The sequence below is a fragment of the Carassius auratus genome, chromosome 21, assembly GCF_003368295.1.
Source record: "Carassius auratus strain Wakin chromosome 21, ASM336829v1, whole genome shotgun sequence".
Classification (NCBI taxonomy): Eukaryota; Metazoa; Chordata; class Actinopteri; order Cypriniformes; family Cyprinidae; genus Carassius; species Carassius auratus.
Genome location: NC_039263.1, coordinates 14,382,697 through 14,407,753, shown reverse-complemented (window position 1 = coordinate 14,407,753; position 25,057 = coordinate 14,382,697). Strand labels below are relative to the sequence as shown.

General features: G+C 35.8%; 1 protein-coding gene across 2 annotated transcripts; it reads right to left on the bottom strand.

Annotated features, from left to right (window-relative positions):
- Nucleotides 1-783: 783 nt before the first annotated feature.
- On the bottom strand, nucleotides 784-25,057 carry nectin1a (nectin cell adhesion molecule 1a). 2 transcript variants are annotated; one of them, XM_026196181.1, is made up of 8 exons: nucleotides 24,363-25,057; nucleotides 10,018-10,389; nucleotides 9,173-9,472; nucleotides 8,329-8,446; nucleotides 7,887-8,038; nucleotides 3,388-3,535; nucleotides 2,427-2,493; nucleotides 784-1,963 (listed from the first exon to the last, which is right to left on the bottom strand). In XM_026196181.1, exons 1-8 carry the CDS (start codon nucleotides 24,412-24,414, stop codon nucleotides 1,724-1,726), a joined length of 1,449 nt encoding a protein of 482 aa, XP_026051966.1. In that variant the 5' UTR covers nucleotides 24,415-25,057; the 3' UTR covers nucleotides 784-1,723. The 2 variants fall into 2 exon arrangements, with proteins under 2 accessions (XP_026051966.1, XP_026051965.1); XM_026196180.1 differs by lacking the exons at nucleotides 784-1,963; nucleotides 2,427-2,493; nucleotides 3,388-3,535 and adding an exon at nucleotides 4,252-6,397 and having other exon boundaries at nucleotides 24,363-25,045.

Sequence of the window (25,057 nt, the reverse complement as noted above, 5' to 3'; positions counted from 1 at the left end):
GTGTGTGTGTGTGTGTGTGTGTGTGTGTGTGTAAGTGTTTCCATCCACGACAGCTCAGCCAAGCAGAGGGAACAGAGTGCTCCCTACATTCATTCATGAGTTTCTCATGTTACGCTTCCATGTAAAGTTTATAAACACACCAAGAAAAACAGTTACGAACGCAAGGGTTCACACCCATACACTGTACACAGATGCCAATAAAAATTATGATAGATATGGCATGACCATTGTGTATGCATACACATAATATTTTTGTTGAAGGTTTGTGAACACTTGTTTGAAAGTGAATCGATTAGATTGATTTAACCTAGAATTGGTTTGATATTTTGTTGCAATGACATTCAGAAGTGTTCAATACTTCTTTGTGGTCGATATAATTTCTATAGAAGTCTTTTGGTCTTAACACAAGAGGTTTACAGCTGCTTCTCTGCTCACACACACTCATACAAATGGTTCCTAATCTGCGTTATGTGATTAGCGCAAATCAGTTCTGTAACCAGACAAACCTGCTGTGATCTGTCATGTTATGCTCACGCCAGATGGTATACAGTATGTCACGTATATTAAATGCAATTTATAAATAGGTTTAATCAGATTACTATTTCATCATAAATCTTGTGTAATCATCACAATTACTTCCTTATAACATTTTGCATTGCATTGCATCATTATATCCTGCTTAAATGCAATTATTTTATTTTATTTTATTTTATAACTTATTAGTTATAATCAGACATCCTAAACCTAAAAATAGCATTGAAGCCGATGTTTATTTATTTATGTATTTATTAGTAGAAAAGAGAAACAAAATAATCACAAGTGGTTAAAATATTCAAATATTACATAATTCACAGCTTATTTAATACCATATGGTCACTGTAACAACACACAAATACTTATAATGTAATCCATCACAATTTTGCACAGTTTAATGTGCTCTATACACTATATAAATACTCCTTATGCAGTTATTAGAGTTGCAGTGCATGAAAGAACTTTGTACCATTGTGCATGAATGCCACAAAGCATAATGTAAACAATAATAAAGGACAAATGACCAAAGAGATTCACAGTTCTAAATAAATACTTCCTGGAATTTGCTGGTGTGCATGTAAAAAAAACCCTCTCACATACATGTGTATATATATATATATATATACAGAATATACAATTTTAAGATGCAAAGGAATATGAATAATTACGAAAGCAGAAAAAAGATCCATTTTAAACACAATTAAATAAATATGGTAGTAATATTGTTTAACAATCATACATATAATAATTATTTTAATCGATTTTTCAAGAATATATATATTTTAATGCTACCATGTTATTGTTGCAAGTTCATCAAAAATACCTGTTTAGAAATTAAACAAATTCACTGGAAAATCCTGAAACTATGCAATGATGCATAACTGTACAGAATACAATAAACAATATGGGCCTGCCTGTTATAAATGGAGTGTATGCACCACCTTTAAAACAGATTTATAAATTTATTCATTCTGAATCTTTTCTGCTTTAATCTGTAATTATTTGCTGATTAATTCTAAGCAATATTAATACATTTCATAAAATATGAAAATATGCATGCAAATCCAATTATGCTTAGAGAATAACAGTTTTTAAAAAGATCTATTTAGAAAGAACACAGTAAAAAAAAGCACACGATGACCAGAGCAACTGAAGAAAGACAAGAAAGAGAAAGAGGTTGCAAATGTATTTACACATACTGCTCTTTGGGGAAGGTGTACGAGGAGACGGGGCCGGGGCCAGGGGGTGTGGGGTATGTGAATATGGCGTTCTGGTTACCGTGCTGAGTGTAGGGGTTTTGGGGCAGGAAGGTCAGAGGAGGCTGAATGGGAGGAGAGTTTTGCTCCAGATAGTCCTCTTTGTTACACGCCAAACGGTAACTCACGTAGTCTGCCGTGTTTGGGAGCTCATCGTAGAACCTCCCGGGGCTCTGTGGGAACAAAGATACAAGGTCAGATAGAGAGAATGAAGAATGAGAGAATGAGCGCTGTGCATATTTAATGAGTGCGCCCTGGCACACGGCTGACACTGTCACCCTGGTATTACGCATGCTGGTGCGTAATATCACGTTTGGACCTTTTTTCCAATTCAGAATACATAAATGTTTCAAAAGTAGCAAAGTTCAAGGAAGTTACACCAAGTTATTGCTAAAACATACTCTGTGATAAACTATTAGGGAGAAAGTATCAGCATGTTCGTTCTCTTCTCCAGTAGGAGGCGCTCTCTGCTCACTGTGTCTTTGAGGCCAGAGGCAATGCAGGTTTATCATTAAAGCCTCAGTTCCTCTATTCAGGTCGGTAGCCAGACCATGGTGCATTAGTGCATCTTTTCATCTGGTAAAAATGCCAGAGCCCTCACTGGTGTTTCTGTGGCTTTACTGAGTGCTCTCTTACCTGGAAGTCATCAGCTGCCTTCTTTTTAGACGAGCAAGGCTTTTTGTGGCCAGGAGAAGAACCATCTCTGCAACAATAGAGAGGCAGAGATAGAGGGTCTTAACTTCAACAATGACATAAAAGAACTACAGGCTAGTTTCATTTTGTTTTTTTGTCCAAGAAATTTTACTGAAGCCACACCATATCATTTTAAAAAAATAAAATAAAAAAATGAACCTATGAGGTTAGTTCTAACTAATATAGTTACATAATTTTAGCTTTGGCATAATTGTTTGTCCAATAATGTAAAATACTAAAATGAGAATGTTAAAAGTCATTAACAATATAACTTGGATATACATATATTATAACATTATATTTAATATTTTTAGAATATATTTGTATTATATTATTATATGTATTTATTATTAAATCTATTTATACGTGGATAATACTAATAATGTAAAACAACAATAATATAATAATTACATTATATTCAATATAAATATTAGTTGTATGACATTAATTTAAAAATGAATAATACATACACTATTTACTGTATATATATATATATATATATATATATATATATATATATATATATACTTTTTGTAATATTCTAATTAATAAATATATTATGCATAAGCACATAAAAATATGTATTTATTAAAATAAATACAAAATATATATATTAAAATATTAAATGTTCATATATATATACTTTTTATATTATAAAACATTGTCATATATATATAAGCAGATACATATTTTTTTAATATTAGTTGAAATATATATTTTGACATTAATATGATTAATAATATAAAATAAAAATGAAATAAAAAAAAATTATCATTTAATTAGGACATTAAGTGAGGTAAGCAAATAGACACTTGTAGACACTTAAGTCAGTGAGGCCTCAATAATGAAATCTCAGAATTTGATAGATCCTTGCAGATAGCTTTTTAATGAGCTGGATACTTACGAGTCATTGTCTGACCCTGCATGTTTGTGCTGCTGCTGTTTGTTGACCAAATATATTGTGCCAGCTATACTGAGGATGATGGCCAGTGCAATCACCCATCCAAGGACACCCATCACCCTCTCTGCAGCGCTCAGTGGCTGGGGTTTCTCTGCAGGAAAAATACATGTTGGGCATATCCTTGCTAATACCACCATATACAACACATCAAGTCATTGACTCAGTACTACTTACGTATTCAAACCTGACATGCCTCTGAAACATGTTTCCGCTCTAACATTCACGAGAATAGCTCTATTGTATGGCCCCACTCTTATTGTTTTGTGTTGATGAGAAAAAAAACTAAAAATCCCCACACATCCGGATCTCATGCTCTGCTTTTGTTCAAACTACAACAACACCATACCAACAAATGGGGCTGCCATGGAAGGGATTCATGGGAGCTTTCCCTTAGGTCACTGTGTACATAAAACAACAATGATGTAAAATGCCAGCTAGTGAAAAAGAGGATTTGTCATGTGGTGCTGTAATGCCTATAAAAGAGATGTTAATGGCATAATGTGTGCACTTGAAACAGACAATACCCAACCTCAAATAAGTGACTGACACCACAAAGTATGTCCTGATCAGACTGAATTGCTCTGCTTGGAAAAAATGTGCTTATTGAATTGATTTATACATTTTTATTTACGTCAGCAGAGAATTCACAAGACTTATTAACACTTGTGATATCACAATAAATACACTGTATATCTGAATATGTTGTTCTTGGCAGCATCATGAAGTTGAACTCATAAAGGACACAATAGCACATCAAGAGTTTCCTGAATAAATTAAGCAATGTTAACAAATTTATATTAGTGAACCAACAGGGCAAAAATCTTTATTGTGAAAATTACCTCTTTGCTTCTTTCTAGAAGAAATTTACAAATTAAAAAAACACTCATAAATGTTTTCAATTGGCACAAAACACAATGTATTAGACATTTTACAGCATATCATATGGAAGAACAGTACATTAGCTGAACACCACTTGCAAAAGACCAATGTAACATCCAACCAGTTTGTTCCTTGGTATCCTAAAAATTCAATAATTTAGCATTTCAAAGCACATATATATATTGTAGATTGCAGCCACTGAGACATGCATTGAAACACTGACTCTTAAAAGCTAAAGCCATATTTTAAATGGTGTGGTTGTTTATATATACACATTTATATTCTTTATAGGTGGTATTTTACTACTGCAGTGCACTTCTGTTGTACTGCATTATGGAACCTGTGATTACAGCAGCCTGAAATTCACTTTTCTGTTTGAATAAACAAAAAACACAATATCTGACAAAACAAGGCAAAGTTTCCATGAATCATGCACAAAATGATATACACAGTGTAAGATGTTCACAATTTATAGGTTATAGTGAAGTATCAACTGCTCTTAAGTCAACACTATCCCGAGGCGAAACTTCTTTCTCAATACAACAGAACTGTCAAGACATGTATTCTCTTCCAAACAAATACCTAGTTTGTTAGAGATAACTCTGTTGCAAAACCGGGTGAGTCAGCATCCTAAACGTAATGGAAAAGAACTGATTTCCCACGTAAATTGTGCTCTGTACTAAGGAATGCAAATCACAATCGATTTCAATGGAAGTTAGCATGTTGCTAGGCTAACAGCACAAACACTCCACACAGAACACAACGCACAGCTGATTTCAATACAGTTTCAAATTAGCATGTTGCTAAGCTAATAACAGACTAACAAAATCTTGTGATTCAACATCCTAAACAACATTGAAAGTGACCAATTTGCAAAGCCAACATAGGAAAATCTTGTAGGAGAAACCTTGTGTGTCACATAAATAGTGGTTTATTGTAGTAAGGTTTTTTTTTTTTTTTTTGGTGTATTGATTACTATTTGTATCAATTTTAGCCTACTACAAATACCATGGATAAACTATGGTTAGAATTGTAAAAGCATGGTTAGGGGTAAGGAAGAACACAAATCGCTATCAATTTCGATAGAGTTTGAAGTTAGCCTGTTGCTAAGCTCACAGACAATAAGCATATACGTACCCAAATATTTGGTAAAATAATTAATTACATTCAAATATGTATATCGCTATTTTTAAATATAAGAAATATAACCTAGAATTGCATAATAACACTAATATTTATCTCATTCTATGTGAGAGATTGTAATGCTGATTTAGAATTTGGCTGAAACAAGGGATTTCAAGAGGCAGCATAATTATGCAAATATCTATGCACAATTACGTTGGCTGCTGTAAACAGCTCGCTAGGTTTTGAAACAGAGTAATTTTATCAGGCAAAGTCAACAACATGACCAATCATCGGCCCATCTCCAAACATCTAGCATCCGTTTGGATTTTCATGTCAATAATGTCCTCTGGTGAATCGCATCCATTGTCAGTTTGGACCCCAAAGCCTGCTTTAAAAGGAAGGAGATGACAATGAATGCGAAGATGCTGAGAAGCTCAACGTCTTGAGTCCTACACATACCACTCTTCTTTAGAGATGACAGAGCCATCCATCTGAGGAATCATGTCCACTGAGACCTCCACCTCAGATCCGTAATCATAAATGTAAGTCTGCTCACTATGTCCGCATTTCTCATGGTCCTCGATCAGTCCCATGTGGTACGCCTTCATCCTGCTGTCACTGCAGTCGTGCAACTCCCCAACACTTCTTCCCAAGATACTGCAGCCTCTGTAAAGTTCCAGCTTCTTCTCTTCATCGGAGTCTTCGGAGAAGGGCAGACTGTGAGGTAATGAGGGGTGTGACGGCACGCTGCCAGCCTTGCTGTAACCATTTCCAAGGATTTGCTTCTTGGTACTGTAATCTCCTTTAAACATGCATCTCCGGCGATATAAAAACACTACCAGGAGCGTAATGGCGGCCAACAGCACTGTGCCACAAACAACAGCTCCACCAATGATGGCAAAAGCTTGCTGTGGCTCCTGAGAAACCCCGTGTGGGTTGCTAGGGAATTCTGGGTAAGGAAAAAGATCACCTTAATTACCAAAAGGGGAATGGAGTTGTTAAAGACCTTGTGCGCAGTTTTCTTTCCTGTGCTGGCACATTTCCTTTTGAAACAGGAAGTGGGGTCATATCAAGGGGCTTGTATCTTTACTTTATGTAAGACATAGGCTTTTAGACAACCATTCAAAAGTTTGGGGTTTTGAAAAAAAAAAAAAAAACTTGTGCTCACCAAGGCTTCATTTATTTGATTAAAATACAGTAAAAACAGTAATATTGTGAAATATTACATTTAAATTTAAAATAACTTTTCTATCTGAATATATTGTAAAATCTAATTTATTCTTATGATGACAAAGCTGAATTTTCAAAAAGATGATATTTTGAAGATTGCTGGTAATCAAACAGTTGGTGGTTGCCATTGACTTCCATAGTAAAAAAAAAAAAACCTTTGATTACCAGCAATCTTCAAAATCTCATCTTTTCTTTTATCTTCAACAGAAGAAAGCAACTCATACAGGTTTGAAACGACATGAGGGTGAGGAAATGATGACCGAATTTTTTTTATATTTTTTGATGAATTATCCCTTTAAAAAAACAATTCTTGCAATGCTGAAAATGGTTTTGTTGCTTAATGTTTTTGACAAATTGTGACACTTTTTGTCAGTGGAAAGCATTATTTGAAATAGAAATGTTTGCAACAATACAAAGTCTTTATTGTAACTTGTGATCAATTTAATCTTGATGAATGAAAGTATTAATTTATTTTAAATAAAACAAAACAAAATTAAATAAAAACTCACAGAGCCCAAACCTTTGAATGGCAAATGTACTTAAAGCTAAAAAAAAAATTATAAACTTTTATGAGTACACTAGCACAATGGACAATGACTTAAAGCCACAGAGCTTTTAGTCACTGTCAGATAATTTTGATTTCACAAGGTCTTTAAGAAAACAACATGGGGAGAAAGAGGAAGTTTAAATAGGGAAGGCTTTTCATTTCTTTGTATTTCTTCACCATGGAATCAAATCCCAGGTGCCATCACAACGACTGAACTATGCAGCAGACCAGAACCAAACATACATGTACACACAAGTAAATGTAAGCATGCAGTTTCTACAGACCACACCTTATGCTTGCAGCATGCAAAGAGAAAAATATGACTCAAGAGGTCCTCACAGACAAAGGTGCAGTCAGGAGCCACATGCAGATAACTTGCAGCAACATGCCAAGTTCTACCCCAGCAAGCAATTAATCAAAGCAAACACCTGAGGGCTGAAGAAAAAATACAGGCAGGAGACAAGCATCCACATTTCAGGCACTGAGCGTCTTCATTGTTTATTGAAAAAATGATGGCATGATCATAGCTCTTAGGTGATGTTTCAGAGGCAGTCGAGAGTAAATTTAGTGCAAAAGACAAAAAAAATAACATGCATATCCATATGCACAGAAGCCGTTAAGCCACATGCTTTCAGTCGAGTGAGAAGTTTAAACAACACACCTGTGACAATGACCTCAACAGATGCAGAGCCTGTCCCAATGCTGTTGCTGGCGTCACAGACATATGTGCCTGCGATGTCATAGGTTACAGGACCTTTAAAGATCATCACATCATCACGAAGCTCTACTGTACTCGGCATAGTTCCATTCAAGCTGGAGAGAGAAAGGCTCATCAGATATGCAAAAAATCAAGATATGCAGATCTGACAAAAATATGGTATGCCAATAATTTGCCCCATGGACATCAATTTTAAGTGCATTGCAAACAGAGCTGAAATTAATTTCTGTGGTAATCAACATATTATGTTGTTGTTCATATATAATAGAGTTAATATATAATATTCAGTAATTTAAGATATGGTATATTTTGAGATTATCATCCATTTCAAAGTTTTTTAACTGAGCATTAATAAATTTGTGCAGAATTGACTCAAATGACATACTATCTCCACTGAAACAATGAGATGGCTGGGTTGGCATCAGCCAAGCAGGTGAGCTGAACGTTTTCTCGGTTCAAATACCAGTTCCCATCGAAGCCTTCTATTATCACCTCGGGTTCATCTGTAAACGAGGAGAAAAGGGAGCACAAATTTATCCCATAACTTTTAATTTTATTATTTCCTTCAGTGGACATTTAATACAATTGACAAAAATTAATATTTAGAATAAAATGATTTTAATAGATAACCCATGATAATATATTTTAAAATATATTTTAAAATGTTAAACTGCTATTACTATTAAGCTAAACATTATAGTATATGTACTGTTTTAATAAGTGAAATATGGATCATAAAATAATCAATCGAATAATTAAAAAAACAAATACTATTTGAAGTGACTTGTAATTAGGGGGTTAGTAAGACTTCTCTTTCAAAAATATCGTGAAATATTATTGCAGCTGAAAATTTTCTATTTAAATACATTTTAAAATGTAACTGATTTCTGTGATGACAAAACTGAATTTTCAGCAGCCAATTCAGTCTCTAGTGTCACATGATCCTTCAGAAATCATTCTAATATGCTGATTTGATGCTCAGAATTTGTCAATGTTGAAAACAGTTGTGCTGCATAATATTTGTATGGAACCCAAGATACTTCTTTTCTTTTTTTATGAATAGAAAGTTCAAAAGATCAGCGTTTATTTGAAATAGAATTTATTTGGAACAATATTAATGTCTTTTCTGTCACTTTTAAATAATTTAATGCATCCCAGCTGAATAAGTATTATTTTTTAACCTTACTGACCCCAAATGTTTGAACAGTAGTGTTTAGCTGGTTTCTTACACTGAATGTTGAGCGTTACACTGTCAGTGTATTGTTCATCTTTATATGTGGAGACACAGGTGAGCAGCTGTTGGTGTATTTCTCGACTGGGAACCACCAAATAGTCACTGCGCACTGTGATAGTCCCATCAGGGTTGCGTATCTCTTGGGTGTTAGATTCTCCATCTAAATCAGTTTCCCATGTGATCACACTGGGTGGCTTCCCATTGGCAGAAACACATGTGGCAACAGTCATCTTCAGATCTTTGGTTCCCGCCACTATGGAGGGTGTGGAAAGACTCATCTGGATCATAGGGCGAGCTGCAGGACAAATACATAGGCTTAGAACACTGGGATATTTCATGCACTGCAGACAACCACTGGATTACTGTAATATTCTGTGCCACGCTATGTTTTGCAAGCTTTTGAGCTTATTGGTGTTTTTTTTCATTAAGAACTGCAAAGCGCTATATAATAACCAGTTTTCATGGAAAACATTTTGAAAAGACAAAGGCTTCTCAACTTGGAAAATTATGCAATATACGCAGAAATTCATCTTCTGTGAAATCAAAAGTTTTAGTAATTTTATCTCAACACAGCGGCTAACCATAAGCACTCCAACAAATGCTGAAATTCTCTTTTCGTCTGTTCCAGTGAAGAAACAAACATCCTGGCTGACCTTAGAATGAGTACATTTTCAGCACATTTTAATTTTTGGGTGAACTATACCTTTAAATCTTTACTCGACCACTGAAATGAATGTTGTTCAGCTATTAAATCTCATCTGAAGTCATATTTTTAGATGCATTGTTCGTGGTATTGGTCAGTTTTACAGTTGGTATTAGGAGAACAGCAGCATTACATACCATAAACAGTGAGATTAACCATGCTCTCCCTGTTGCCAGCTGGGAAGGTTGTGTACTCGCAGATGTAGGTGGATTCATCCGACAGTTTTAGTTTGTTGAAGACTATGGTGGTGTCCTCCAGGGAAGGCGTGCGTTGGCGGATCGCAGGGTTCTTGAAGCGTACACGCTCTCTGAAGGGGCTCAGTACTGACACCCCCAGGGCTGGATTGGCGATGGCAACATTCTGCTTAGTGCCATTGACCAGCTTCTGCCAGGTGACCTGTGAGATTTTAACAGGTGGGTTGCTGTTGACAAACTGACAGCGTAGCTCTACCTGTGATCCCACAAATCCTGACTTACTGCTGTCCATCTGGACCATCTGACCGTGAACACCTGGAAATAAAAAGATGAACAGTTAAACAACAAACAACAGAACTATTTTTTTCTCCATATTTGGTAACACTTTACTAAAAGCGTTTTTGTATAATGCATTATAAAGGGTTATTAGAGACTATAATGCATTCTAATTATTCATAATGTGCATTGTTATACATGATATCTTGTAACAATTATAACCGAATATAAGATGCATAGTGTAACAATGAATTAGTGTTATAATGTATTAATTGTGGTAACAATTATTCATTAGATTCCAAAAAAGTTGGGACACTGTACAAATTGTGAGTAAAAAAGGAATGGAATAATTTACAAATCTCATAAACATATATTTTATTTTACAATAGAATATAGATAACATATCAAATTTTGAAAGTTAGACATTTTGAAATGTCATGCCAAATATTGGCTCATTCTGGATTTCATGAGAGCTACACATTCCAAAAAAGTTGGGACAGTTAGCAATAAGAGGCTGGGAAAGTTAAATGTACATCTAAGGAACAGCTTTAGGATCAATTTGCAACTTATTAGGTCAATTGGCAACATGATTGGGTTTAAAAAGAGCCTCTCAGAGGAGCAGTGTCTCTCAGAAGTCAAGATGGGCAGAGGATCACCAACTCCCCCAATGCTGCGGCGAAAAATAGTAGTAGACAGCAAAAACTTTTACAATGTAAAAAAAAAAATCTATATTTCAAATAAATGCTATTCTAAATGCCATTTTTTTAATTTGTCACAGTTTTCTTAAAAATATTAAGGAGCACTGGTTTTGTTTTCAACATAATTTCATGTAATAATAATATATAAAGTCTCTCTCTCTCTCTCTCTCTCTTTATATATATATATATAAATCTAAACCAAAAATTCATTTTTATTTAATTTGACCCTTTATTTAAAATCATGCTAGAACTGGGGCAATTAACTCAGTAACTTCCCATATGGGTACATTCAGCTTATTGCCTTAAAAAGACTTTATCCACCAAGACAATGGCGTATGGAAGACAAAGAGTACAGAAAGATGTAGACGAGTCTCTTTACCGTGGGCCTATAGCTGGTAAATAAGGTGCAGCAACTCCATGCAACTGAGACTGGGCTTAGATGTAGTTGTCTAAAAATAGTAGGGTTTAAGAACCACGGCTACAATAAGATACAGAGAGGTACTTCACCCGCCCTGGCTAAAGGGTGTCTGTAAACACAGCCAGGGTTTACATGCGGGACGTGTGCGTGATACTCCAATCCCAAGCCTCTACATAGCCAGAGGACTCCTAGTGCTAAACCACTTAAAACAGGAGACATCCCTTCTCCAAAATAAGGCTGCACTTTACAGAGGCAAAGTCCCTTACATAACCATAAACAACATTTCTCCTCTTTTATTTTTTGTGGAAAATTCTAGTCCTTTCTGAGGCAGGGAGGTTCAGCTATGTCAGTAGTGGGTTTTACCTCTTTTAAATGATGCCAAAAAGAGTGTATGGGATTCAAAACGCAAAGTATTTAACTTTTATTGACAGAAATTTGAGTAGGAGGTAAATGTTACTTTGTGGTTAATTTCAGAGTTTGTAATAATTAAGGTCAAATTAATAGACAACATGACTATAAATCTGTTCAGTGATGAAAGAGAATGTAGCTTATTAAAAAAATGCTAAAAAGAGACCAAAAATACACACAATTAATAAAATGAATAAATTTAAGATAAGAGAATGGAGCGTATTAAAAAATTAATAAATACAAATACACACACTAAAATCTGAATCATGAATAATAATTAATCAAAAATAATCTACCTAATTCAAATAAATCAAGTTAATCGGTGATGTTTGACTATATAATACATCATATATATGATATATGTATATTTCACCACAGAGTCAAATGGGACATGGAATGATTTAGCAAAATAAAATGTCTGTTTCAGAAAAAAAAACAGATTAGGATATTCAGGACACAAATTTAATATTGTTAAATGCAGTCCTTAAGTCTTTGGTCACTATAGATAGGGTAAGCTTTAAAACAACAACAACAACAACAACGACAAAAAAATAAATGTGAGTCAGTGGCAGGCAGAAAGCCGGTCCTGGATTAGAGCAGACTGACGTTCCTGGGCTTTAGGACTGCTCATGAGCCAGCGCAAACACAGCAAAGCCCTGCTGAATGGAGGGCTGCTGGACGACAGGTTAGAGGAGGTTAGCGACAGCGGCAGATTACAGCACTCAGGATATTGAAGTTCAGCATTGCTTCCAACCGCATGAGAGAACATCAGTACAACGCCCTATGCATGATGCTGCATTAACCTGCATTACAGATACCTACATGAAGAGAGATGCCTTCAGCACGTCCCTGTCATTCACAGATAAACAGTTACTCTAGAAATCATTTACTGTTTGTGATATCCATTAGTCATGTTTGGGGCAATATGGCCAGATTTGCAGATCATATTCGGGAACAGACAGGTAGAGAACCAGTGGTGCATCTGCAGCTCAGGATTATATTACATTTTATCACCTTTTATGAAATGATTCAGCAATCAAAGCAGTAAGTAATCATTATTTTAGAGTACATTCAGTTTTTGAGATGTTTCACATGCTATATTACATGTCTGATAATTTGAGAGCAGCATTGAATCAGTGAGTTGAACTCAAGAATTGGATCAGTCTGATTCACAAACAAATTATTTAAATCTGTTTTTATGAACTTTTTTTATGAGCTTTTTTTTTACTTACAATTCAGACTACTTTCTTGCAATTCTGAGAATTTCCAGATAAAAACTTTGTGTGAATTGTGAGATATAAATCTTCAACTGTGTGAGAAAAAGTCTAAATCTAATATTGTCTAAAGTTGTAACTGCTTTTTTATTTTCTCTCATAGACAAAGAAAAATAAAATGATAAAATATAAACTCTGAATTGTGAGAAAGTCATAATTCTAAATTCATACCTCACAGTTCTGACTTTGTTTTCTCATAATTTCAAGAAAAAAGGTGAACTATGAGATAAAAATGAGCAATTACCTTTATTACTTTTTATTTTGTTGCATGAAATCCCCAGTTCTCACTAACTGTAACCACAAAACAGTTACAAAATTGTGTTGAAGAAAAGTGAATTACATCAACAAGTACAATAATTAAATACTGAAAGAAATTGAGATCTTATATTACCAGGCTATATATTCATCAGCTGATTTGGCAATGTTGACTCAAACACACACACATACACACACACACAAATGAACAGAAGCCAGTTTCAATAGAAAGACCAAACTACAAGTTGATGAAAACACAACATTTCTCACCATGACTTAAATCTGTGACAGAAACTAAAACAGGATTTGTCATTTGGACATGATGACCTGACACGATGGGCTGGACTGTGCTTCATAAGTCAGCTGTCATGACACTGAGCACAAAGGCTAATGAGAACTGAAAGTCCTCCGTCAACAAAGGGGACCAAGAACACAGTCCTAACTGCTGTTCAGCTGTCCAGTCTCGTCACTGCATTCTTGAGTCAATTGGAAAAGACACAGACATTTCCACACAGCACGCACTGTCAGCTCAGAAACTTGTTCAGACATTTGTTGCCTAATAAAAAAGCAAATAGAGTTTCACAGCTTTGCTTCTTATAATATTAAAGGATTAGTTCACCCAAAATTCTGTCATTATTTACTCACGCTCATTCCAAACCTGAATGAACAAATCTGCTTTACATGCAATTCAGTTTTGATCCATGAAACCACAATAAAATGATGAATGATCGAAAGGATGCAAAATCCCCATAAAATTATCATGGAACAATGCAATATCCCAAGTGTTTAGACACATTTAAAGCGGGTACAAATATGATAAAATGCACTGCTATGCAGATGTAATTTTAAGTTTTCTAAAGCAAGCAGAGGCTTTCACAACTTTACAGCAATATAGTATATATTATGATAGCTAAATCATACTTGTCATTCAAACATGGCTACTCTTAAATGTCATTTGACCTCATTCCTCCACTCTGCTGGAGGACTGATGAGCTCTGGTCTCTGAGCTGATTAAAAGCTTTGAGAAACGAGAGCTACAGTGTATCCAACACCTATGAAAAAGGCTGATGAACATTCCCAGTCATTCTATGAGTAAAATGAACAATGTCTTTCTATATTTGTGGGAAAGTCATGGCTTAGCGGTTAGAGAGTTTGACTCCTAACCCTAAGATTGTGGGTTTGAGTCTCATGCCGGCAATACCACGACTGAGGTGCCCTTGAGCAAGGCACCGAACCCCCAACTGCTCCCTGGGCGCCGCAGCATAAATGGCTGCTCACTGCTCTGGTGTGTGTGTGTGTGTGTTTACTGCTGTGTGTGTGCACATGGATAAGATAAATGCAGAGCACAGATTCTGAGTATGGGTCACCATACTTGGTTGTATGTCATGTAAAAAATCCCACAAAATGTGTAATAACCAAAGGTGCACTATTAAAGGGATAGTTCACCTAAGAATGAAAATGACCCCATGATTTACTTATCCTCAAGCCATCCTAGATGTTAATGAATTTCTTCTTTCAGACCAATACAATCGGAGTTATATTAAAAATGCCCTTCTGAAATTTATAATGGCGGTGAATGGGGGCCAAGATTTTGAAGCCCCAAAAAGTGCATCCATCCATCATAAAAAGTACTCCACATGGCTCCAGAGGTTTAATAAAGGGTTTCTGAAGTGAAGGGATGCATTTGTGTAAGAAAAATATCCATATCTATAAAAATATATATCCACAAGTTCCATTAAATGTCGTTTGAACATTTATGAGAGATACGAGCATAGCACAAGCTCTGGTGAGAATGCGTATCAACACCATGAGTTTTTGTTTTTATGTAGTGTAATATTAATACGCACTTTCATTAGATTGGGCTGCGCAAGTAATTTATATATGAAAATTATTATATTCAGTGGTTTCTCCTACTTTTCTTATTGATTTACAGTTTTTCAGGAAGTGATGATTTTGTATTTTTTAACTCGTTGGATGGAAACGGTGCTAGTTTTATCTGATATTCCTATTTTGCGCACAAGTTAAATTTACAACTTTGGAAGGAAACCTGACTACAGTCTTAACATCAGAAAAAGTACAAAACATTATTATTCACTCACACCTTTTCGAAATAAAGGTATGAATGCTGTCACTAGTTCCTTTTGCCTAAAGGGTCCACATCGGTACCTTAATTTAGGTACATGCAGTATTAGTAAAATGTACATATTGTTAAATAAAAGGTACAAAACTGTACCTTTGGAAAAGGCACCGCCCCAGTGACTGCTTTCACACGTTTTTTTTGTTTTGTTTTGTTTTTTTGTTCTGAGAGTGCAGAACCTTGTAGGAATTTTACTACCTGTTGATAAGTGATCATAGTTTCTAGTCGCACCCTGACATGACTCAGAACTAAAAAATGCCTGTTTATATGCAAGTCAATAGCTTTTGCCTAGCACTCTTGCACAACTCAATTGTGAAATTTCCTATTTCTGCTTCACTGCTTGTGTTAGGATCAGGAGTGAGCATATCTCAGGTACCCTTTTATCCTCAAAGTTGAGCCCTGTCCATTTCCACAAGAATGTTCAAGAAGATTTTTGATTATAATACACTCTTCTATGTTACCCGGGACAATTATCATAGGTCTTAGGAGAGTGAAATTAACTCTGTTCTTTAATTTTCCCCTTTATTAGAATCATGGTGGTCTAGTATCTCACATGTTTGATACTAATGAAGAACCTATGGAAAGCATCGACTTAAACCCAACCACAGATAAAGGATGAGAAGTCAATTGTTGAGAGGATTTTCACATTATTCATCACTCTAACAAAAAGTTCAGACCAAATCTGTGAACAGCCCATGAATATTAAAATAGCTAGCTTGTGCTTCCTTACTTTTTGTGAATGTGTGAAACAGCAATTATTTTAACAATACCATCAGAAGCACAAAAGCATTTCTACACTGCTGTTTTACCTGAGAGCTGTCCATCATGATACTCATCACAATTCACTCTATCTCCATGTACTAGGCTGTTAATCTAAAAGCAGACAGGCAAAGCTGGCGATATCCGCAAAAGCGCTGCAAACTGCTTTAATATGCCAACCATTGTGATAGCAGTAAAACAACATTCAAGTCTGTTCCTAATTTTCAAAAAGAAACAGTTCAAAGACAACTCTCAAACTCAACATAACACATGTAGCCATCAATGAAAAGTTTTAATAAGAAATTCTCTCCTTTCTGTGGAAATCACTTCTTGAAATACACAAAGGATACTTGTAACCGTTTATTTGAAAATATATTGTCATGTTTATAAGCCTGCAAGTATGGCAGATGTCATCATCTAATATTATAGCAAACATAAGGGAACAGAAACATATCTACACAGCCTTGTCCATATCTTTATCGAAAAAATATTTTAATTTCAACTTTAAAATACTTACTCTATTCCAGCTTGATATGCAGAGACAATAGAAAACTTTGGCTCTATACTCAACCAAGAAGCAGGATTATCCAATGACAATGCTGTCCATTGTTGGTCATTATTCTGTTTGGTGACTTTAGTGGTGTGGATATTACACACTTCAGCCTTAATACTAGTAGTGGATGAAGCTAACCAGAGCGGAGTACTACAGCAGTACACTGCCTTAAGCAAGCTATCATCCTTAATATGATGTGCCAGTAAGCCGTGAGAGCCCTCTGTGTGAATCAGGCAGGGTTATCAACTTTCACCAGTGGACCTACCATTACATGCAGTGACACTGCTCTACAACACTCGAGTTTGATATCTCTCTTTTCACTGGGTTTATTGGGTTTCTCATGATGAAATGTTGGATTTGTGAACTCTCAATCAGCTCAGATGTGAGGATGGATGACAGCCAGATGAGATGAGATTGGTGTTGCTTACAGTGTTTGAATAAAACACTTTTTTTTTCTAAAATCTTGTTTCTTTGAAATTACAAAAGCTCATACAATTACTAAAAAATTAAACTGAAAATATAAAAATACAACTAAATTGAAATATTAATATAATAATAATAAAGCATGTTATAAATAAACTCTTCTAAAAGCGTAACAATTCTCTTTTACTCTAACAGTGCTGTAATTTGCTTGGGATGATATGCAAGAAAGGGTTACTGAAAAAAACAATGAACAACTCTTTTCGGTGAATGGCTTCAAAAGTCACCGAGATGAACAAAATCCCCACCACTACAGAACACTCTTAATCCAGATTTATTTGATATCCATTTCTGATGAATTTTTACCCCATGGTACTGATTTGCGTCTGGTGGGTTGGTACAGTTGAATCATGTTAGCGATTAGTCCCTCAACTTAATCACAGCTCATCATTACTCAAGCTCAGAGCTGGCTTATGCCAACGCCGTGGTTTTAGTACGATGACCTGTTGCTGGAGTTCAGCCCTTTACTACATTACCCACGGACTACTGCATCGCCTGTTTAGAAAAGACTCCCAGTATTGCCATGGCAATGGGCCAGGGGATAACAGATGGTGGGAGCGTTTGCTCAGTGGCAGTTAAAGCGGGAGCACTGATAGTAAGGGGGGAAAGTGGGTCAGGATCAGCCACAGCAGGACCAGACAATGCTTAACACCAGACAGGCCACACACACACATATACAATGTTCTTCAATAATTCCTTCTAATTAGTGCTGCAAATGGAAGAATGCATTCATATTTCACAGGGATTTAAAAAATGCAAGTTCTCTTTTCATTATTCAAAAAGTCTTTCTACATTTCACATCTATATTAAATTGAGTTATGTTCTTAGCCATTATTTTCATACTAAGGTGAGTTCTGATACACATTTACGTTAACTGACATGTAGAAATAAATGCTGTAATAAAAAGCTTGCACACGCTTCACATTTTTCACACACATCCACTTTCTGATGCTGTTAATCATTTAAAAAAAATCAGCTGAGATTGTTGTTAATGAAGTTGACCAGCTGCTAAACATCCTGCTGTTTCCTTAGCTGTGCTTCTTCCTATATCAAGATGACATGAAGTCGAGATGACATGAAACCAGTTTCTGTGGTTGTTACTGAGTGACAACAGTTCAGAATTCATACTCAAGTCTCACCCCTAGTGATGTTCTATTTTGGGATCTCCTAAAGGAAACAGTAGAGAATGATAGACGGCATTATCCAAAACACTATAGATGCAGCAATCCAAAATAAGTTATGCATAATTTGTTGGATTCATACACAAATCATGCTAATGTACAAATATGTTTGTACTATGGCACCATCTTTGCAACAAAACACATTTGTCAACGGCTTGTTCAAACAAATCCAAGGCACAATTAATAAGGGTGAATCTCATAAAACCCGGCAAAAACATGCTCAGGTCACCATTTACTCCAATATCAAAAGAAATAGTAATAATACAAATAAATTTTGCATTGAAAATGTGATGTTTTATTTGTTTTGCATTGTTTCTTATGTATTTTAGGACAAACATGCATACTTTACCTCTCAGTTCTCACTTCTGTAAAGAAAAACTAGTCCTAAAAAATAAATATCCAGATTTCAAATGTAATAAACACCTTTTTCTCACTTCTGCTGACTGTGGGGAACTGGAAAACGTAAAGGAGGAAGATGGAAGTTGCATGTGTTGCGCGCACACCTCTGGGAAATGTAGGAGCAAAGGAAACAAAGTTTACTTACTTTAGCAAAGGAAAACCAGTCTCCTCTTGGCTTATTTTGATGTTTTTCTTTACAAATCCTCGTTTGGTTTTTCTAATTCGTGACTAGCGTTTTGTTTTGTTTAGGGCCGGGACTTTAACGCGTTAATTGAGATTAATTAATTACACAAAAAATAACGCGTTAACTAAGATTAATTAATTACAGGAAAAAAAATCCCGCATTTTTAATAACTTATTTTTGCACCGCGGAACGTTTCTCACTGGATGAGTTTCGGCGGACCGATTATACTGAAGCACCAACTAGCGTTCGCAAACTTCGCACAGAGCCATATAGAGATATATAGGGCCCTATTTTAACGATCTGAAACGCAAGTGTCAAAGCGCGAAGCGCAAGTAACTTTGTGGGCGGGTCTCGGCGCTGTTGCTATTTTCCCGGCGGGATAAATGGGTCTTGCGCCTGGCGCAAATCTAAAGTGGGTTGGTCTGAAGTAGCTTCATTATTCATAGGTGTGGTTTGGGCGTAACGTGAAATAAACCAATCAGAGCATCATCCAACATTCCCTTTAAAAGCAGGTGCGCAAGTTCCATTATGGATTGCTATTATTATGGCGTATTTACCATGCGCCCTTAAAATAGCATAATGAACAACGCGCAACGCGCCACTGACTTTAGACTAGGTTTTTTCTGGTCAGTGGCGCAATTGTTTAATGGAACAGCAAAAAAGCACCAGGGATCGCCGGAACACGCCTCCTTTTTTTGCGCTGAACCGCCCAGGGAGCGCAAGTTCATTCACTAGTTTAGCGACGTGCGTCTATGGAGGGAAAAGCGCGCTTTGCGAGTGTGCAAAATAGGAATGACACATGCGTCGGTGTACAAAGTCAATTGCGCTGGGTGCAAGATAGGGCCCATATTGTCACTCTATATGGCTCTGACTTCGCATATCACCGCAAGCACATTGAGCCTCAAGGATCACCTCAACGCAAAACATATAGCAGCTAGCGTGGACTTTACACTTTATGTTGAACTATGTATTATTCTTTATTGAACTCTTTTTTGTTTTGGCCAAGGTTATTGAGAGTTGGACTTAGTATGTTATGGCCTCTGAAGCAACAGAGAGATGTTTTCTAATAGTCAGTGTTTCCAATGTTTGGAATTTAATTGACAGTATTGTGTTTTACTTAAAAAAAAAACACTTTACAGAAGGTTCCAGCACCTATAAGCTTCCTGAATTTCTGAAATGTACTATTTCTAAATTGTTTCTAAATATGCTATTGCTACACTTTATGGCAAAAATTGCACTGGTCTGCTAGACTTGGTTGAACAAAGATAAACAATATTTTGTTGCTTAAGCTTATGTATTCAGTCATTATTCAATGGTATACTATAAATCCATGTGAAAAAAAATTACTTCTCACTGTTCTCAGGTCAAATATTTATATGCGATTAAAATGCAATTAATTTCGATTAATTAATTACAAAGCCTCTAATTAATTAGATAAAAAATTTTAATCGAGTCCCGGCCCTAGTTTTGTTCTCTTTCCATGCTCGTCACGAACCATGATGCAGCACTGACAAACTACAACATCCACCTGCATGTCTCCTGGTACCTCAACCGAAGTGAGAAAAAAAGTGTTTATTATGTTTGATACTGCATATTTATGTTACAAAAATGCATGTATACCCCCCCCCCCTCCAGGGTTGTGTGAGGGACATTTTATTACATATGCACGCACTTTATTTCACGTCTTCTGAAATGTTGACAACAAACACCGCTTACCCCAGTGAAAGGTTTGGAAAAGCAAGGACAATTTTAATATAACTTCGATTGGATTATTCTGAATTAAGCTTCAGGGGTTAGTAGAAGATGGGGTGAACTAACCCTTTAATAGCTGAGTACAAACAGCACAAAGAAAATACTGCTGCATATCCCACTATAGAGATAAATCCAGCACGCTGCACATGTGACTGCTTGAGCTGTTGATTTACTCCCCAACACAAGCGGATTGCATTCACTTTCCCGAAAAAAACCAATCACAATACACCAGATGGTTCTTAAGTGTAGCATAGTGTCTAGGAAATCTCAGACGGCCCATGTGTTTGTAAATAGGCAGACTCTGCAGACTTTTACTGTTACATACCAAGCAGTGCTTCTGATGTTACATTTACATTTGTAAATCTAGTTCAATACTACACTAAACATTCTGTGTGGTCTTGAACTGGATTTTTTGTAATGTAAATTTACTAATTTTCTGGCATGTAATTATTATGGTTCGTGCTCAACCAGACCCACTTGTCACTTTTAAAGTATTAGTTCACCCAAAAATGAAAATTAGCTTGTGTTTTACCATCGAGGCATCCCACGTATGACTATTATTTTAGATGAAACCAGTCGGCGTTATATAAAAAATTGTCCTGACTTTTCCAAGCTTAATAATTGCAGTCAGGGGATGTTGCAGTTGAACAGTACACAAGTTGTCAAATAAAGCTTGCGCATTCATAATAAAACGTACCGCACATGGCTCTGGATGGTGAATGAAGGCCTTCTGTAGTGAATCCATATGTTTTTGTAAAAAAAAAAAAGTAATATAATAATGTAATATGTAATAATAAACACTTCTCTATCACCTCTGGTATTTGTCATAAGCGAAAGCTGAATGTGTGGGCTTTATTCGAAGAATTGTGGACTGTTCAACTGCAACACCCAATTACTGCAATTATAGAGCTTGGAGTAGCCAGAACAATTTGTATTATATCTCCGACTGGATTCGTCTAAAAGAAGAAAGTCATGTACACTTAGGATGACTTGAGTAAAACAGTCTAATTTTCATTTTTGGGCGAACTAACCCTTTAAAAGATTCAGATCATCCAGCAAATGTTAATATTACACAAAGATAACCCAAGTAAATACAAAATGCAGATTGAAATAATGATTTCATTTATTAAGGTAAAAAGGCTGTCCAATCCTTCCCAGCATTACGTGAAAAAGTAACTGCCCCTAAATCTAATAACTGGTTGTGCCACCCTTTGCATCAACAACTGCAATCAATCGTTTGTTATAACTGGCCACGAGTCTTTCACATCGCTGTGGAGCAGGGCCATGAAAAGACATTTTGAGGGGCAGTGGCCCAAACCAAAAAAAAAAAAAAAAGAACTGACTTCCATTAAAGATGGAAGATAGGGGAGAGTGGGGTAAGATGAGCCAGTTGGTAAGTTGACCCACCCTCAGCAATACATAGACCTATTACTGTTATAGTTTTCATTAATAACCATTGCTATATAAATGATAACTTTGTCTAGTGCCCTTATGAATGCTTTTGGCACGACTTTGTGGAAATTTAACTACAATATGAAATAGCATAGATGTAACATACTGTAACATATGTTCTACAGATCTCTGCACTAGTGTTACATGCAACTGTTTTGATAGTGTTGATAAGGTTTCTGACAGATAATATCATGATGTGTGTGTGTGTGCGTGTGTGTTTTTTTTGCATTTGCATTTGCCTTACCGAATGTGGTATCCTGTCAGCAGTAACATGTCTCTGGGCTCTTTTGATTAGCATCAGTTTAAATTCTGGTAATGTTGCCAGATATTGCTATGAAATATATAAAAAATAAATAAATACAAATATCTTTCCACCTGTAGTCACTAATGGCCAACAAACTTTCTGTTTAGTCTGTTCTTAGGAAGGCTAAAAGTTTGGTGTTCAACATATTGTTTCAGAAATGTAAACTATTAAATATTGAAATTTAAACTTCATTTGATTGATGTTGATTTTAATTATTATTTATTTCACATGGGTTTGAATCAGATTTGGTCAGATGCTCATTTTACACACAGATGGTGCATCTTACCCCCTGACTCGACTCGGGTCATCTTACCCCAAACCCGGGGCAAACTGAGCTTTTTTTTTAATAAGAAACCATATTTTTTAGAACCCTTTGTCATAGATACATTCTGATTCAGTGTTTAAATGCATTAAATCTAAATGCCACTTCAGATGCAGCTTCTGTGTTGAATTCATTTGCTTGGTAACAGTCCAGATGTCCTATTATTCCAATTCACTGATTAAAAGTAAGAATTTCACTCAAAACATAAATGGACACTTTTAGATAAAATGACTTCATAAAGTTAAAAATGCCCATAAAATGTAAAAATAAGCCTAACTTATTGGAAAAGACGAATTTCTCTCAGTGTGAACTGACCACCACACAGAATATGAAGAATATTCAAAACATTTGGAGTCAGCTGTCCAAGGCAGTCCTTAAACCAGCACAATAACACACTCAGCTAAATATTGTCTAATGATCGTTATCGATAAAATGGCAGAAAAATAGAGATTTTTTTTTTTCAATATCGCACACCCCTAGCTCTCACCATGGCTCTCTGCAGTCCCAAAGCCTTAGAAATGACTTTATAACCCTTTCCAGACTGATGCATGTCAACTATTTTGTGTCTCACCTGTTCTTGAATTTCTTTAGATCGCGCCATGATGTGTTGCTCTTTAAGCATGTTAAGCTTTGTAAGACAGGTTCTATTTAACTGATTTCTTGATTCAACAGGTTTGAGTTTGGAAGTAAACAGGTCTGAGTGTGGTTAACTCAGCTTTCTAAAATAATGTGGTTAATCACAGGTCTTTCATGATTTAACAGCAGGGGGGTAATTCATTTTTCACATAGGGCTAGGCAGGTTTGGACAGCTTTTTTCCCTTAATAAATGAAATCATAATTTAAAAACGGCATTTTGTATTTACTTGCATAGTCTTTGTGTTATATTACAATTTATTTGATGATCTGAATCTTTTAAGTGTGAAAAGATTTGCACAAAAAATAGAATCTAAAAAAAAAAACAGAAAGGGGGCAAAAACCTTTTAACGGCACTGCATGAACACTTTCATCATGTTCTACAGGAAACATGGGGAATTTAAATAGCACAGTAAGCAGAAATAAAACAAATCAGTAATAAGATTTGGTCAGAAAAACAACATGTCCAATATGTTCAATACTGAAGAATGACCAACTAGTTTGACCAATATTTTGTTTTTAAACAAGTAACACTTTTATACACAATTGATTCTTTAATATCGGTTCTATGATAAATTGCATGGTGAACCACTAAAGAGCAGCACACAACTATAAACATAAATAGCATTTTCTAAATTATTATTGTTACTGTTGTTATTACTATTATTATTGATAATTAATTGAATATTATTAGTCTAACTACTGCTATTAATACTTTAAACGCAGCTTTTAATGAATGATTTAGCAGTTATTGTTTTTAATAGTATGTAATAGAACATATTGAAAAAAAGAATCTGTCTTACCTCGTATCAAAACGATGGACATCAGTGGAAGAAGCAATTTCATAAGCATCATGGTCTTGTTGAAGATGTACCGATTTCAAAACAAGTGGTGCGGTATGAGTTTAACAGAAAGCACAATCCCTTAGAGTACACGTATACGGGTTCCCCATTTATTGAGATGTGACAGGAAAACTGAAGATATTTAGATGTCCAGTTGTTTATTTGAATTTGTCAGTCTGTCCGTATGGGCACCAGGCGCTGGACCAAGCCCTTAAATTCTCAGATTGAGTAAAACAATTACGCGCGTCGAGGCGCACTTTGAACTGCGCGCGTGGGCAGCGGATCGAACATAAATCAGCTTAAAGCTCTGAGATTAAAGAAGAATGGAAGACCGTACCAACATAAACCTCAGGTCTCGGTCCATTTGCAGCATAGACTAAACGCTTGGTTTTCTTCCTTCAGTTGCTGTCCTAGCGTCCTGAAGCGTTATCCTCATCCACGCGCTTCTGACAAAAGTCTCAAACATCACCTGTTCCGAGGAAACTCGTCGTATTCACTTTACCTAACATAAACCCTGGTCCCCGTTAAACTGTAGGATGTTTAAGAAGCGTCAAATGACGCTAACCAGCAGAGGATTCAAAGTTGCGCCCAACTTGCAGCTCTCGTTTGATTCGCCCGGTGATTGAGGGCAATACGATTAATGGATCACAGCTTCA